The sequence below is a fragment of the Struthio camelus genome, chromosome 6 (genome assembly GCF_040807025.1).
Source record: "Struthio camelus isolate bStrCam1 chromosome 6, bStrCam1.hap1, whole genome shotgun sequence".
In the NCBI taxonomy this organism is placed as follows: domain Eukaryota; kingdom Metazoa; phylum Chordata; class Aves; order Struthioniformes; family Struthionidae; genus Struthio; species Struthio camelus.
Window position 1 is genome coordinate 3945440 of NC_090947.1, and position 15498 is coordinate 3960937.

Here is a 15498-nt window from a genome sequence, read left to right on the forward strand (position 1 = left end):
GGCGACTTGCTGCAGGGCGCTGGCCATGGCGCTTCTGTTGGCTGAGCGGGAGCAGAGCTGGCTCTGCTGGGCCAGGCCTCTCTGGATGGCTCATCAATTTTTTTCAGGTGTTGAAACTTCTTTTTTAAAAAAAAAGAAAAAAATATTGCCTAAGGCAAATGTGTACAAAAGGGCTGGTGCTTGTTTGCACTGCTGAAAAAACTCCCCCCCCCCCCCCCCAGCTCTCCCCAATGCGTGCGGGGCACCAGCCTTTCATCGGGGAGCCTCGCCAGCACCTTTTGGGAGACGAAGCATCGGGAACGAGCCAGAGCTGCGGAGGCGGCTTGGCTTTGATAGCTCTGTGGAGGCCTTCGAGCGGTCGGTGCCCGGGCTCAGCGATGGGACCCCTCGCGGGCTTTGGCTGGAGGGATGCGTTGCCTTGGAAGAGGACAGCCCTGTGGGAGCACGCAAAGCTGAACAAGAGCCCTAAATTATTTAGGGATCTTGTGCAGCTTGTTATCTTAGATGTGTGTGTTTTTTTCAAATCTCAGCAAGAAATAACCCTCTTTTTTTTTGGGGGGGGGGGGAGCAGAATAGGAATGGCTTGCTGCCAGGTGGAAAAATAAAAGAAAGCTCTACGTGGCGCTGTGCTGATTTGCAAGGCTAGTGAGAAGACTTACATAAGGCGTTTTCAAATAGACTCCAATATTTTCAGTGCTGAAAGAGGACCAACTCTGCGACACCGTTTTGAAGCGCTGCTGTACAATGGGCCCTAGCTGAGCGCATTATAATTTGCTGCGAGAAGTTCCAAAGTCGCAGTACTTTCTGTAACGAGAAGAGAAGCCCTAATACGATGAGACTTTTTGTACTGTGCTTAATGAAAAGCTGAAAATGTGCTAATTTGTAAGCCCTGTTGTGGTAGTGGCATCGGAGGCTTTTGAAATGCATTACTGGCTTGGGGAAGTGTTAAGGGGAGGGGGAATGGCATTTTGCTACTAGCAGAAAAGTCAATTATAATGTTTCTGCGCTTTAGAAAATTGCTGATGCAGGATGGGAGTTAATAGAACAGTCAGCTTCACTTTGCATTACAGGATTTGGTGGGTTTTGCTGAGAAATGTCGGTGGGTATTTTTTCCTTTTCTTTTAATGGCAACTTAAACAATAAGCTGCAACAGGCACCGTGGGGCTAAGCCTAGTCTCTGGCCTGAGTGTGCTGGAGGGCCCGTTATGGGTGTATTTCCTTCCGTTGAGTCCCAAATTGGTGCATTACAGACTGCCCAGGATCAGTGCAAGGTGGTAAATTGCTGTAAATAAAAGATTTAGCAATCATTTTGCACTCGGGCGATTTTGTCCCTGGTGGTGGAGATGAGTGCCAAAGCACAGTCCTGGGCAGCTGGTTCCTGGTGCTTTGCAGAAGAGCCCCATCTATTTATTAGAAAGATGTTTAAATTGAGAAACTGAAAAATAACTGTCTTTACACACAATGCTCCTGATGGAGCATTTTTCAGCTCCTCCTTGAGAAAACAGTGGTAAATTTTTACTGAGCCCTTAGAGACTGGAGTAGGGAGAAGCTCTTGGAGATTTGCTGTAATTGCCTGAATCCTTCAGGGCTGGTGGTGAAAATCCTGGTGCAGGAGGCAGTGGCTTTCTGGAAGGCCCCAAGGTCCCCGTAGTCCTGGCTCCACATCAGCCTGTCCAGGCTATCAAGGAAAAAGAGTTCATGAGAAGTTGGCAGGGATCAGAGACAAGTGTTGGCATGGCTTTTAACAGGGGTTAGTGTCTGATTAAAGGGCTTTGGCCGCAGCAGCATAATCTGAGCCCTCGACTTAAGCCAGGGATCTAATAATACCCAAAGCGCATTGAGAAAGTATGACTTCATGGTGTGTCTGCCGCTTTTCACCTAGCGAGGGCTGTTTTAATACCTCCCTGCTGCAAGGGTGTAGCTGCTCTTGTAGAGCCTTCCCTGCACCCCGTGGTTTGCTAACGCGGTCTGCCAGTGGGGTTGCGTTTGGTCCAAAAGTTCAAGGTTGGATGGGATCCCGCAAGCTGCAATTTGGGGTCGGCATAGCCAAAAGCCTGTGTGGCTGGGTTGCTGCCTGTGCTAAGGTTTTTTGGCCCCCTCGCCTGGCATTTGGGCTTTTCCCCAGACTGGGGGCAGCACTGTTGGAGCAGGGTGCTCCTTTGGAGAGGTGAAGGTGAGGTCATGGCTGAGCATCATCTGTCTGTTCATCCAGCTGTGGCTTGTCCCATCTCTCCTGGCTTTCCGGGTGTGCAGGGTGATGAGTTGCGGCTGTTGCCCTTGGCATCCCACGGGAGCAAAGTTTTGCTGCTGAAGGATGCTTGGCCCATCCTGCGGCTGTGGGAGAGGAGCTTGCAGGTGATGAAACCCAAAAGCTCTGCATCTTGGTGAGAAAACCTCTAATTGTGCTGTTGCCATTGGCAGCCTGCCTTAAAGAGGCTTTTTGCGTAGCATCCCTCTGTGCTGTAGATCTTCAGAGGAAAAAATTGCTTCGTAGACTCGGGCTAACATTTTTGGAGATTGCTGCTGAAATTGAAGATGCAGGCACTGGCAGAGATGCTGCCTGGGGCTGCCAAGGGACCTGAGTCAGGCCAGCATCTGCCCATGGTGTGGCTGGGAGAGCTGCATGGGAGTGATGGCTGGTGGGTAACTCATTTTCGTGGGAATAAATTAAACGGATATTATGCCTGAAAAGTGATATTGTTACGCCCAAGGGCGGTACTGCTGCTGCTCTATCCTTCTGGTAGAAGGATAGCTGGTGCACAGCTCGCAAGGGAATGTGGTCCCAGCATGATGAGAACTGCAGCACCAGTTTTTTTCCTTACTGACCAGACGGTCATGTACTTGTGCACCAGCTTTGCGATGGTTTTTGACAGGAGCAAGGTTTCCTTATGGACTTGCCAGCCTGGAGAGTGACCTCCCTGCATTTGCCCTCCTGCTTGAGGCCTTATGATGCAAGGCTCTGCTTGCTTTTGGTTTCTTGTGCGGCGTGGCAAACTGCTCGTGTTTCTGAATGGGCTGACCGACGATGTTTAAATCTGTTTGTGGACATCTCATCTGAGGCAGTGTATTGTTTACTGCAAACATGGAAAAACTGGTGATTATGGCACTCGTCCTGCTGAGACCTCCAAAACGGGACTGAGGCTGAGCCTTGCAGCAAGGGATTAGTTAACTTCTTTCCTACCTGGGTAAGCTGGAGCAGAGCTTGTCTGTAGTTTGAGTTTTTGGGCTGGGTGGTTTGTCTAATGTGCAGGCGATGGTGATTTGGGATTACTGGTATCAAAGATTTTTCCGGACCTCTGCTGAGGTCTGGACTGGCTGTCCTTGCCTGATCCCCCAGCACCAGCTTAGCTCGTCTGCAAAGGTCTCTCTGCTCACTCCCAAGCCCCAGCACTGACTTTTGGGCTCCTACTCCAAGCCACAGGATTGCACCTGGCCTTGGAGGCTATGTTTAAAGCACATTAAAACCCACAGGGCCAGGGTGTGCCAAGACTTTATTGTCTCTGGGAGAATGAAATCATATTTTGCTCCCTCTTTCCTGATGCTGGGAGCCTGAGCGCTTTGAGCGAGGGGTGGTTCTGCTGGATGGGGTGAAAGAGGGAAGATGAGGAGTGAGTGTGAACACTTTTCGAAAGTCATGTCATATGTAGTTCTCCTGGGTTTGTAGGAAGCAATTAAGCCAATTAATTTATTGGTAAATTATCTTATGATGAAGTACAAAATAACTGCAATGAAATGCTGACATTCACATTAATATCAAATTAGTTACTGTATTATGACTGTTCTTACAATGAATGCCCAGTAATTTAATAGTAATGGGACATTTAAATAATTTAGCCGATAATTCTCTAGATCACTTACATATATAAATGAGTGTGACAGCTTCTCTTCTCAACTTTGCTGGTGCTGCTGGACTGCCACCAGCAGTGGGAGGTGAACCAGCCTGGCACCCTCTCTGTCACAGCAGCGGGTCCAAGTGCTGAGCTCCCGCAGGTGTTCTCCTTCCCCAGATCTTGGTGTTTTGGATGTGCTCCCAAATAGCTGTGCTGTTAGTGTTGTGGGTTTTTTTTCCCCTGAGACCCAGGCCTGGCAGAACACCTCTAGCGGTGGTGCTTGTGCGAGTGCTATTAGCCTCACAGTGGGACGGATGTTAGAGATCCAGCCAGGGCCACTTAATTGAATAGTTCAGCCATTGACACTGAAATTACTGTGTGCTGGCTCTGCTTGATGCAACAGCCTCATTTCCAAGCAGTTGCACTTTCTGTAATAATAATTATAAATAGCATTAAAATTGCTCCTTGTTCTCTCCCCCTGCAAAAGGACTATGAAGGAGTGCTAGAGTTTGGCAGCTACCTGCAGCAGAATTTGTCTGCTTTCTGCCATTTTAGGTCTGTGAATCAGTTGGCTGTCTTGTCCCCCCCCTGCCCTGCACCTATGAAGCTGTGAATATACCAGCTGTGGCTTCCAAATCCCTAAAAAAGAAGAAAAGCTTTGCAATTTGTGCAGCTCACCATTGCAAGCTAAACCTAGAGGGTAAATCGCTCCAGTGTTTTGGGTTTTTTTTGCATAAGCTGGTGAATGCTGGAGGAAAACTGCAGGTTTCTGCTCAAAGTGCACCTGGGAAGGGGCTAGGTCGATGCAATAGTCTTGCACCCTGTCTGCATAGTGTTGGAACGATGCCTCCCCCCCACCCCTCCCCGAGATGCACATTGTCAGTCAGTGTGCTACTGTGCTGCTGAGATTGGATTGAACCTGCTGACATTATTTAATGGTCTTGCTTACATCCAACTGAAATGTCGTCTTTTCATCACATCATATTCTGCTGTCAAACCTGTTGCAGAGAGGAGTAGTCCTCTGTCTGCAAGACTGAGGATAGAATTACTCAGATTAGTTTTCTTGCAGATGAGAGAGGCTATGAGGTTTTTAGCGCAAACCCTGCTGTCTCCTTTGACAGCCTGGCTCTTCTCACTAAGGAAAGCTGAAGAGTTCCTGTTTTAATTTGGAGCTGCCAAAATTGTGAAACCAGCTGCCTGCTTGCAACTGTCTGCAAAAAAAGAATAAAGGGAAGCCAAATTTTGTAGCCGCTCTGTTGTGAGCAATAGTATCCAGGGCCAGGCAGCTCCTACTTGCAGGATCTCATTGTGCAGCTCATGATGAGGCTCCAGCACCCTGATTACTGCTGGAGCCTGGGCGAAAGGACTTGCATGCACAAAGAGAGGGTCTGATTTTTTTTTTTTTTTGCAGAGAGGAGATCCAGGAAGCATCTGCTCTCCCCCAATTTAGACCCCCTTGGCAGGCCTGGAGGTGCTGCCTCAAAGGCGAAAATCCTGGCTGAGCCCTGAACTAGGCAGCCAAAAGTAGCTGGTCAAAGAGGACTACAAGAGGCCTGTGTTGAGGTGGCTCTATCCCATGTGCTGTGTTAGTGTCTCAGCCTATTCTTCCCTTCCTTCAGGGAGAGGAAAAATGCACTTGATTAACTGGTTCCCTGTGCTGTGCTCAATGATATGATTACTTAAACTGTTTTCTGTACAGTGAGTTGCCTATAGGAATCTTTCTGGGCTTCTGTTCAGGCTTTGCCTTTTCCAGGAGCACCTTTTTCCAGTTGTTTCCCCTTTATAAGGAGGAGAGGCTGCCTTTTTAAGGCCCTCAGTCCAACCCCCTTCCCACTGTGCGTTGTTAGTGCAGCTTCTCAAGCAAATGTTTGGGTGGGCTTTTCTCTCTGCAGCATTTGTCCTACAACACGTTTTCTATGAGTTGTTTGCCACCGTGCTTTTTGACAAAGCTACTCTAGCCCAGGAAACTGGGGCGGTAAGAGGTGGAGGTTCAGAGCACAAAGATGCAGAAACGCTGGAAATGTGATCATTCCTTTTTACCTGGAAGACCTCTTAATAAGCAGAGAGCAGAAGCTCTGTGCTCCAGGATTATGCTAGTAGTGAGTTGAATCTGGCAGAGTGTGTGCTTTTTAAGGAGAGTTTCTTGCTGAAATAAATGAGTACAGCCTAAAAGTTGATGATGTTACAGTCCTGAGTAATGAGCCCCTCTGCCCCCAAAAAATCTCTCAGAATAATGCTTCAGCAAGTCAGTGGTCATTAACTCTTTATCCTCTGAGCACTATGTGTCATAAACATCTCATTCTACTTCGTAACTTTTGAAAAATACAGTAAGAAATGAAAAAATTTTCCTGAAATAGCTATAATTTGGGGTACATTCCTCTAAAGCATCGCCCCTGTTCCAGTGAAGTGGAGCTGTGACTGACTATTGCCAGATGAAAAATTCTTGAGGAAGTTACTTTTTTTTCTTTCCTTCTTTCTTTTTTTTCCCTTTTGCTGCTCCTTTGCCACCTTCTTTTCCTGCTTCCTTGCTCTCTGCCAGTGCTTTGATTCTTGCTTTACCCAGTGGTGTCCGGTCATACCAAGCCTGGAGAATTGAAAAGCATGTCTGTTTTTAATAATACTTAAAAAAAAAAAAAAAAATCATGGCAGAACATTTAAGGAACTCTGTACTAATACAACGGAGCATTCCTTACGAAAATCTTAAAATCCTGGCTGGCTTGCGGAGGAGCAGAAATGAAATCCTCCGATCTCTTGAGAACATTATTGTAACAAAAAGTATAACAATTGCTTGCTTGAAGTGTGCCTCATTAAGATGAACGCTTAGCTTAGACAATTTGTGTTGCTATAGCTATGGAAATGTTAAAACTTCTATGATCAGTCCTATTTCTGAGGTATATAGCTCTTGTCAAAACTCCCTCTGGTCTGAAGTCTGGCAACAGACAAAGCGTATTCTTCCCAGGGTTCTGCAGATCAATCCAGACATTTATTTCAGTGTGAGAACTTAAAGAAATAAAACAAACCCCAAACATTAAGAACCTGTTTATTGCTTTCACATGCCTGTTCACAGCACTGACTTGTAAATGATTTTGGTACAGTCACTTGGCAAACTTGCCAAGCTTCTGGGCTGTAATGTCAGCAAGGCAGTTCTAGGCCATGTTAAAATAATGTAAAATGAAGCAGTGGGTAGTGGTTCAAAACTAGTAATGTGTAAGAACCAGTCTTTCCCCACAGCTATGTACAGAAACCTGTATTGACAATGTCCTGCCTCCACTGGAGTTTAAAATACGACTGGGTGTTGACATGTTTGATAAAATGCCTTTCCTTTCTCTTTGCTGTATTCATCCATGTGCTACCTCAGGAAAAAATATCTTTCCTCTTAGTCACCCTCTGACCACAAGCCACTATTTAATGCCACTAAAATCTTCTCTGCCTATTATTTTGGCCCCTGTCCTCTCCAAGCTTCCTACCAAGGCAGCATCCTGCAAAGTCAGTCTTTCCCAAATGCTCCATCCAAGATGCTTGTGTGGTAAGGTTACCCTGAGAAGTTTGCCTTGTCCAGTTTGCTGGTATGGTGGGGTTAATGAAGCCACCTCCTCAGATGTAGTTCAAAGAAAAGGCCATGTTTATCGTTAATCCACCCACACCCAAACTGTGGTTGTTGTAAGACAGTAAGTGACTGGCTCTGGAGTTAAATATCCTCCCCTGTTGGAAGAATGCCCTCCGCATCTCTTTGGTACGGCTCTTGTCTTTCAAGTATCTTGTACCAGTCACTGCCAGACAGAACTAGTGTGCTAGCTGGAGTGCCCTTTGTCCCTCCAGCACTAGCATTATTTCTATTTAAGGATTTATATCAATCATACTGGTGCAATAATTTAGAAGTTTGAAAAAGTGGACGTATAATTGGGGCAGAAATTTGAGTAAATTGAATGGAAGAAATCACATTATCACAAATTCTGCATTATTTATATCCATTTTGGAACCCTGGCAGAATATAAATGTCAAACAGGGAGATTCATGCTTCCAGTGAATAGAAAGCAAAGATTCATCACAGTGCTAATCTTCGCTTTGAGTCCTGCTTTTAGTTTTGGTGACTTCCTTTCGAAAAGGACAAAGCAAAGCAACAGAAAAGGTCCAGCAATGACAACGATTAGAGGCTCAAGGAGGGGGGCTTCCATGTGAGAAGAGATGAAGAGACTGGAGTTAATTAATGTAAAAGGCCATTTTGACAATCCTTTCCCCCTATTCCATAATACAGGTGCTGAGGCTAGTTTCCATGATGTTCAAGAGAAACAATTTTAAATGGATAAAAGGAAAACCTTTTTAAAGGGCTGTAATTAATGCATGCAAATGATTGCCATGGGATATTGAGGATAGTATCATTTTCGCAATGCTCAGAATGAAGTGCTAGCTGTACAAAACAGGCCCATTTAAAAGAAGTTGGAAGGAATAACAGTTGCAAGTTAAACTTGCACCAAATACTAGCTCCGGTTTCAGGGTACAAACAGATTACTACTGGGAGCTGGGAATGATGAGAGAGTTTGTCTCTGCTGCAACAGTGAACCATTAGCCATTCCCTGAGGAAAGACACTGGTTTAGATAGGAAGCGTGAGGAAAAATAATTTGCCAAATATCACAAATGTTGCCTGTGCTGAGTGAGCCAAATGGCTCTAAATGGTAATTGGAAAGCATTCAGTAGGGCTGGGAGAAATGTATGTGCTATCATTAGGTTAGCGGTGGAAGAAGACTTGGACAAAGTTGCTAGAAGCTATGTTCTGTTTGTTGTGCAAGGCGCCATGGGGATTCAAAGCCAGAGGGTATTCAAAGAGCAGAACAAAACGGAAACCTTTGAGCCAGGAGAACTTGACTGTTTTAAGTGCTTGTGTAGATGTCTGGGGGGTGGCGGTGGTAGAGGAGAAAACTTTTTCGGGGTCTATAGCTTCAGTATAAAAGTCATGCCCTGCTTGGGGCCCCTGGTGCGGGCTGATTTTTGGCTCTCCTTAGTGCATAGCAAGGCTGCCCGCCTGTTCAGTGGCGAAGGCTGCGCCAGTGTTCAGTAACCTCAAAGAGCCTGAGTGGAGCATTGTGTGGGTTTTTGCTGTGTCAGTGTTGATGAGCTGTGCTGGTTGTATCCAAATGAGCCAGTTCAAGCCTAGTTCAGCTGTCCCTAAGCTATGCTGAACTCAGTATAGCAAATAAATTGTAGACCTGTACTTAAGCCTGGTAAACTTTTCCCATTGCTAGCAAAGCCAAAAGCAATACAGTGAAAGCAGAATTAACCACTGCATAAAAAACAATCCTGGTCCATGGAAAGAAAGAATAATTATGTTACTGAGCTACATGTGCAAAAAGTAGCTGTTTGCAGAATGATCCATGTGCATTTGAGGCACATATAGAGCACCAGGTTTTGCTCCAAGGACTTTATGGCCCTGGACTGGGGGGGAAGGGTTTGAGGCAGAAATAAGTTTGTTTTTTTAATTAAAAACCTGAAAGCTTTATCACAGAAAATTCTTGTTTAAAATAGTTCTTAGAACTGAATTCCTATCTGAAACACCTTCTTGAAGACCCTAGCAGTCTGTTTTCTGCCCTCCCAAGCAAATATAGACAGGCTTGCCGAACATGGCAGCTCCAAAAGAAAGAGGACCAACGCACTGTACCAATGGCATATACGTTGTTTACCTGGGTGCGTGGAAGCCACACTGTGGTCTAGGTGAGCTGGGAGTGAAGCGCTGTGCCAGGTGGGTTGCCTGTGCAGACTTACTGCCTGGAATAAAGGCCATTGGCCTGGTGCTTCCAGCTGCCTGGCAGTCTGGCCTGCCAAACATCTCGAAGTGTGGGAGCTGGGTGGTCAATGCCTTTAAGCAATAGATCACCATTGAAACAGCAGGGTTAGCAGGTCTCCAGATCAAATGCACCTGGACAAGGCTAAGGTAGGGGACCATGGAAGGCAGTCAGTTGACATAGCTCATAACATCACCTTAAATGTTTCTTCCTCTTTGTACACGGGATTCTGACTGGTCAGAGAAGTCATGAACTCAACAGCTGCTAGTGGCCTCTTAGTCATCTGCTGGATGCGTTCTTCACTCAGGACGGTTTGCACTGCCTGGAGGATGTGTCCCTGGGTGAAACCATCGGATAACTTTGCTAGGCAGCTTAGGTTCAGCAATTTGGTGATGATTCCTTCATTCTGCAGGATGAAGTGTTTCCATAAGACTGTTCATTAAGACCCAGAAAAGGAGAGAATGACAAAGACATGCATTAAGGAAAGCAGGATAAATGTTTTGCATCTTGATACTGAAAAGGGAAAACAGGGGGCACCAGTCAGCAAAGCTAAGGTTCAAATGTCTCATATTTGCTGTGTTTCTTTCATCTATAGACTTGCAGCCTAAGGGCTCTTAGGCACATCTGTTCTTAAACCACTAGTGATCCATTGCTGGCTACTTTTGGAAAGTCATTAAGGGCACAAAAGGTGAGGTGGGTATGTGTATAAAATGGAAAGAAATACTTAAATGTGCTTGTGTGTATACATGGAGAGAGAGCTTGTCTAAAATTTTCCCATTTGGATGCGTAGAGCTAAGTACCTACATTAACAACCTGTTTTTATTTTGGTGACCCTGACCACAGGCTACTTCTGAACTGAAGGCTGGGGACTTGATTTCTGGCTAAGAAGCCAAAGGCCTCTAGCTATACAGGTGCATGTTACAAATGCCAGGTGTAAGTTTCTGTGTGATTGGTGTTTTGCTTGTTAATTGGTGAACCTGTTTGCATCTTAAGTGCAAACCTCTGTGACATGGAGGTTTTAATGTTTGGCAAGTACCTGGGATTTTGCTCCCCCAAATAAATAGGATTACTAATGTTTTTGTTGTTTTACCATCTGTAAAAAGGAGTGGCTCTGCCTCAGAAACGTAGTAAAACTTTCATGCTATATCATCATGCTTTCCTTTAAAGCCCTGCATGAAAAATGAAACACTTGGACAAAGGAGGAAGAGCTATTGCATAGAGAGATTAAAAAGGTTGCTGAGTTTGTGGTTTGAGTGTCTTGTATTTAACACTCGTATGTAGTACAGAAATGTGCCGTGGGGGGTTAATGTTGCTAGATATTGGGGCGTGTAATGGAGAAAGCCTGCTTTACTTTTCCTTTAGTAGTAATGCAGATACTATGGACTTGTACCCATAACTTGACAACTCTGTACTATGTTTTTTTTAACTCAAGCAAATTGGGATCTTCCACTTGATTTGTAACTGTGCTCAATAACTATTGTCTGAATCGCTGATTCTTAATAGCGAAATGGATGTGCACAACAGTCAACGCTTCTGCATGGCTTGACCTCGTGTGCTGCAGCTTCTGGTACAGTAGGGTCATGCATAAGAGGAAATTCTGCCCCACTGGCTGATTAATAGGAAACTAGAATAAGACAGTGAATCTTCCAAATCAATGATCTTCACTGTATGTTTGCTGTTCCCACGCTGTGTGGAATGGAACATATTGGTTTGTAGCAAAATGGAGGGCTGTAGTGAACAGGTAAAGCTTGAGTGCTGTGGCTGTGAATGTTTGCTTCATGGCTTTTCTGTCAAAATAGGCTTCTTAAGTTCTCAAATTGAGTGTTCGGCCCTGAAAATTGTCATGAGCAGATGAGTGCCCTGTATTGGAACAATCATATTTCCATCATACTTCAAGGGAAGGTCTGAGCTAAAGGACAAGCCAGGCACTTGCTGTCTTGAATGGGACAATGTCAAAGAGCTGAAACTACAAGTTTAATCTGCTTAAGAGCCAACTTTTTGGGGCATTCTGATGTTTAATAACTGACCCTTTGTTTTTAGCTCCAAATTAGTGCTCAGAGTCCCAGAATGTTGATGGTTCAGTCCCCAGGAATGAACATAGCTAAATTCAATTGCTATCACCTCCTTTCTCTAGGTCTTACTTATGTCCCTTATCTGTTAGCAATTTATCAGAGCTGTAACATAACATGAAACACATGTTAGCTTGCTCAGAGACCATTTCCCATCTACACTAGGAAAATTTTTGAATGTGGAAGAGATTTACAATGTGCTAGGCAGTCAAAACCTGTCCTGAGCTTGCCTCAACATGCATCATCTCAATACCTTGGCTGCCTCCTTGAAAGGCAGTACAAAACTGGACTTTACAATGCATTTGCATGATTTTGTAATAAGGTGGATACATGGACTGATATTGTCTGCTTTACTCGAGGTACAATTGTGCAGTGAGTTCCCTGTACTGAATGTAGTTTAACTGTTTTCTAAAACAGCCTTTCTGCTACAAAACTCATTGCACCCAGGCTTCCAAGCACCCAGAAAAAAGCATTAACAAAATGATATGATCAGGAACAAAATTTTTCATGCTTTTTGGAATAAAAACTCTTCTACCAGGCACTTAAAAAGGACTTGGTCAGACTATCATTTTCCTTGCAGTAACTCATTCACATTAAGCTTTAAGCTTGGAGCTTTTTTTTTTCCCCTAGTCAGTGCATAGCTAATGCAGACTTCAAGCTGATTCAAATCTCAAGACGAACTTGTATGTTAGAAAGTTTGTCCTTTTTTCCAGCCATGTATGTTGGCCTAATAAAAGATATGGTTCTCCTTATAAGCTTTGCCTGTCAGAATATCTGACGCTCAGCAAATCTGTCAGACTTTGCATGGGCCTGTCTATCATTGCAAACGTTTGATAGAACAGACAGGCAAAATCTTGGATGCCTCTGTGATTTCCTTTATGATCAGTAAGTGCAAACATGGCATTTAAGAGTGACAAAACTCAGTCTTCCAGACACGGTTCAGTTTATGGAAAGGCCCTAAAATGTATTGTTAGGGTTCTGGAAACTGGCTATATGTAATTGAGATTCCCTGTTTAAAAAAAAAAGTTTAAAATGGAAAATGTGCACTGAAATAGGATCTTATTCATACAGTGAAAAAAGTTTGAGCCTAATTCAGCATAAACTCAGGAAGAAATGTTAGCTGCTGCAGAACAATATCATCCCCTTCTCCCCACTCCCACTTTATTTGATCTTCGGGGGATACTGTATCAGTATTAACTAAATTTTCAGGAACTGAGATATAGCTGGGGTACGAATGGAGTTTAAGATCAGTTCTGAGAATAACCACATAATGAGCTTGGATCTTAAGCACTAGTAATGACTGGGATGACTTGAAATACTTGCCAAATCTTGAAGCATAGTCAGGCCTAGGAATCAGAATGATTTTTTGGTAGACTTTGCAGAAAGGGCTGAGGTTAGCATCAAAGGGACGTCTGGTGGTTCCCACTAGCAGCACTCTGTCCTCTGCTCTCAAAACCTTGAGGAATTTGGGGAGAATTTTTTCCAGTCGTTTTGGATTCATCTTCAGGGCATACATGTAAATACAAGGAGGAAAGCTATTATCAATGCTGACAGTTCAGAGTTAATGAGGTGAAGTAACTCTAGACGTGAGTAACTCCTAGTGGATGCTATATAGAAGAGGATTTTGTGCTCTTTTTTCAGTAGTCTATTTGCATTTAGTATAAACGGGCTAGATGCTCAACCAAAGTGGAAGGCTGTTGTCTTCTGCAAGTCAGGCTAGCTCTTGATTTCTGCTATGCATTTGTGGGTTTGGGTGCTAGTGTCTTAGTATTGCATCTGCTGGTCCTGATACTGAACAGCAGGAAGGAAGTCACGATTCATTTAAAGAAGGAAATCCGATTTCCAGCTCGGAGAAATATTGCTTGGACCTGTGTACCTGAAGAATTTTATCAGATAGAAAAACTGCTGGGGTATGTAACCTTGTCTGTAATTCTCACAGCTCTTGGAGATTATGATCTACTAACTCCTACCTGTGTTTTAAATATGAAAATAGGCTCCCTGATTTCTGCTGTGATTTCAGCTTGCTGAGGCTTTAATCTGAACTGAGGATTCAGTTCTTTCCAATAGTTTATTGTAGGAACCATTTACAGAACAGATGAACATCATGCAAAACCTGTTACTGGATAGTTAGGCTTGGTAATGCTCAAGTGAATATTGGTTAGAGAGCGTTAGCCAAACTGCTGTAGTGTTGTGCCACTGTTAAAGCCATAACTGAATAACAGGGTTAGGATAGGGTATAGTATTCAGAAGAGTTTAATGACTTGAAAGCCTTTTCAGGTATGATCGAGACTAAACATCCAAGTCACCCATGCTCCGTTGAACACCTTACTCTAGGTCACCTGTGATTTTGCCTGTATAGAAGGCAGCTGCCTGAAAAACTTCAGCTTGAGATTTGAAGCAGGCCTTCCTTAATGCCAAAAAAGAAACTGTTCTGCAAACCTTCTCAATTACAAGGTAATAATACATACCTGTACATTACATGTCCAATTTTTGTGATCCAATTTTGGCCTGTTGCCTGCAGTAGCAGACAACTGACAGAAAGGAGAGAAAAAGCTCTGCTCTTTGCAATGAAAGCTACTAAGAAGGGACAACTGGGAAATCAAAAATCCCCAAAGTCTTGGGGTAGAGAGTTGCCCAGTTACTTTCTAGCTAAATTTGTCTTAATTACAATAAGTTGGGCTTCTCGTTCTTTCTATTTTCAAGGTCATACTGAGCATCTTCAAGATTGCCAGTTGCCTAATTATGATAGTACAGAGTTCAGTGTGTCTTGGCATCAGGGCTGAGTTCCCTCTTCAGAGCATGGGCATGTTGCTTGCCAGGACAAAAACATCCTGCTCATGCTTGCTCTTGGATGAACTGTTCCTGTGACCATGGGCCACTGCCAGCTGCTCTTTTCTCATCGCCTCCTTGTTCTTGTGCACCCGTCGCTCCCAGGAGAGCGGGATCTCTGTGCAGGGTGCTCTGTACGCACAGCCAGTGGGCTTACTCCGGGGCAGAGAAGAAATCTTGGTGGTTTTCATGCCCAGAAAGAAAGGAAGTGGCTCTGTCCACCCTCAAACAGCATGGGCTCCTTTGCTGTCTGAAAGCATGACTTCAAATTGCAAGCTCCCAAGTTCTTATCTGAGCTTTGCCTCTGCCTTGTTAAGTAGTTTTTTGGTAACGAGCTTGACTTCTCCAGACCAGACTGTATTAAACAAGCTGTTTTTACAAATATGCCTTTGGAATAGTAACTAGCCCTGCCACCTTTGCTCAGTCAGGGAGTTCTGGTCGCAGCAATGAGAGAAATGTGTTTTTTGTTTCTAATGCCTTTTACGTTGGCTGAATTACTTTTCATGATTTATATACATGTTGTTGCTCATATATGTTGAGCTTCCTGCCTCTTTATGTATTGGAAGGAAGCACAAATGTTTTCTAAGGTGTCTTGTAGATCAAGCTTTGTTAAAGAAGTGAGAGAACGATCAGATTGTGTTAGGTTTCTAGGGAGAAGTGGAGTCCCATCTCTTTTTAAAAAAAAAAAAAAAGCAGATAAGAGTTACTCCAGGAGAGGCAGGTTAGTTTTCCAAACCCGCAGTATGTCTCCTGCTGGAAAAATTCACTCTAGGAGATGCAAAGTTTTTCTATTAAAAAAAAAATCAGTTGTTTGATTCCTGTTTCAACCCTTACTTGTGAAAATAAGTCTTAATTTATCCCCTGCATTTGGAACATCCATATTCTAGTGACAAATGATATCCATGGATTTCCACTGACCCTACAGCTGGTTATAAGAAGTGCTCATTGCTCAGCCTGTAGGAATCTTATTTCTAAATTTTAAATGACTGTAT

At 44.1% G+C, this 15498-nt stretch overlaps 1 protein-coding gene across 4 annotated transcripts in view; it reads right to left on the bottom strand.

Moving 5' to 3' along the window:
• Positions 1-1554: 1554 nt before the first annotated feature.
• IQCA1 (IQ motif containing with AAA domain 1) overlaps positions 1555-15498 on the bottom strand; it is a 115017-nt gene continuing 101073 nt past the window's right edge. For 2 of the 4 annotated variants that reach the window (XM_068947778.1, XM_068947777.1), the window contains 3 exons: positions 13001-13178; positions 9805-10040; positions 3735-6414 (listed from right to left, as the gene is read on the bottom strand). In XM_068947778.1, the coding sequence (XP_068803879.1) occupies positions 6283-6414; positions 9805-10040; positions 13001-13178 (546 nt within the window). In that variant the 3' untranslated portion in view covers positions 3735-6282. Of the gene's footprint in view, positions 1679-3734; positions 6415-9804; positions 10041-13000; positions 13179-15498 lie in introns of those variants that run through there. The other 2 variants (XR_011141769.1, XM_068947779.1) reach the window with 2 other exon arrangements.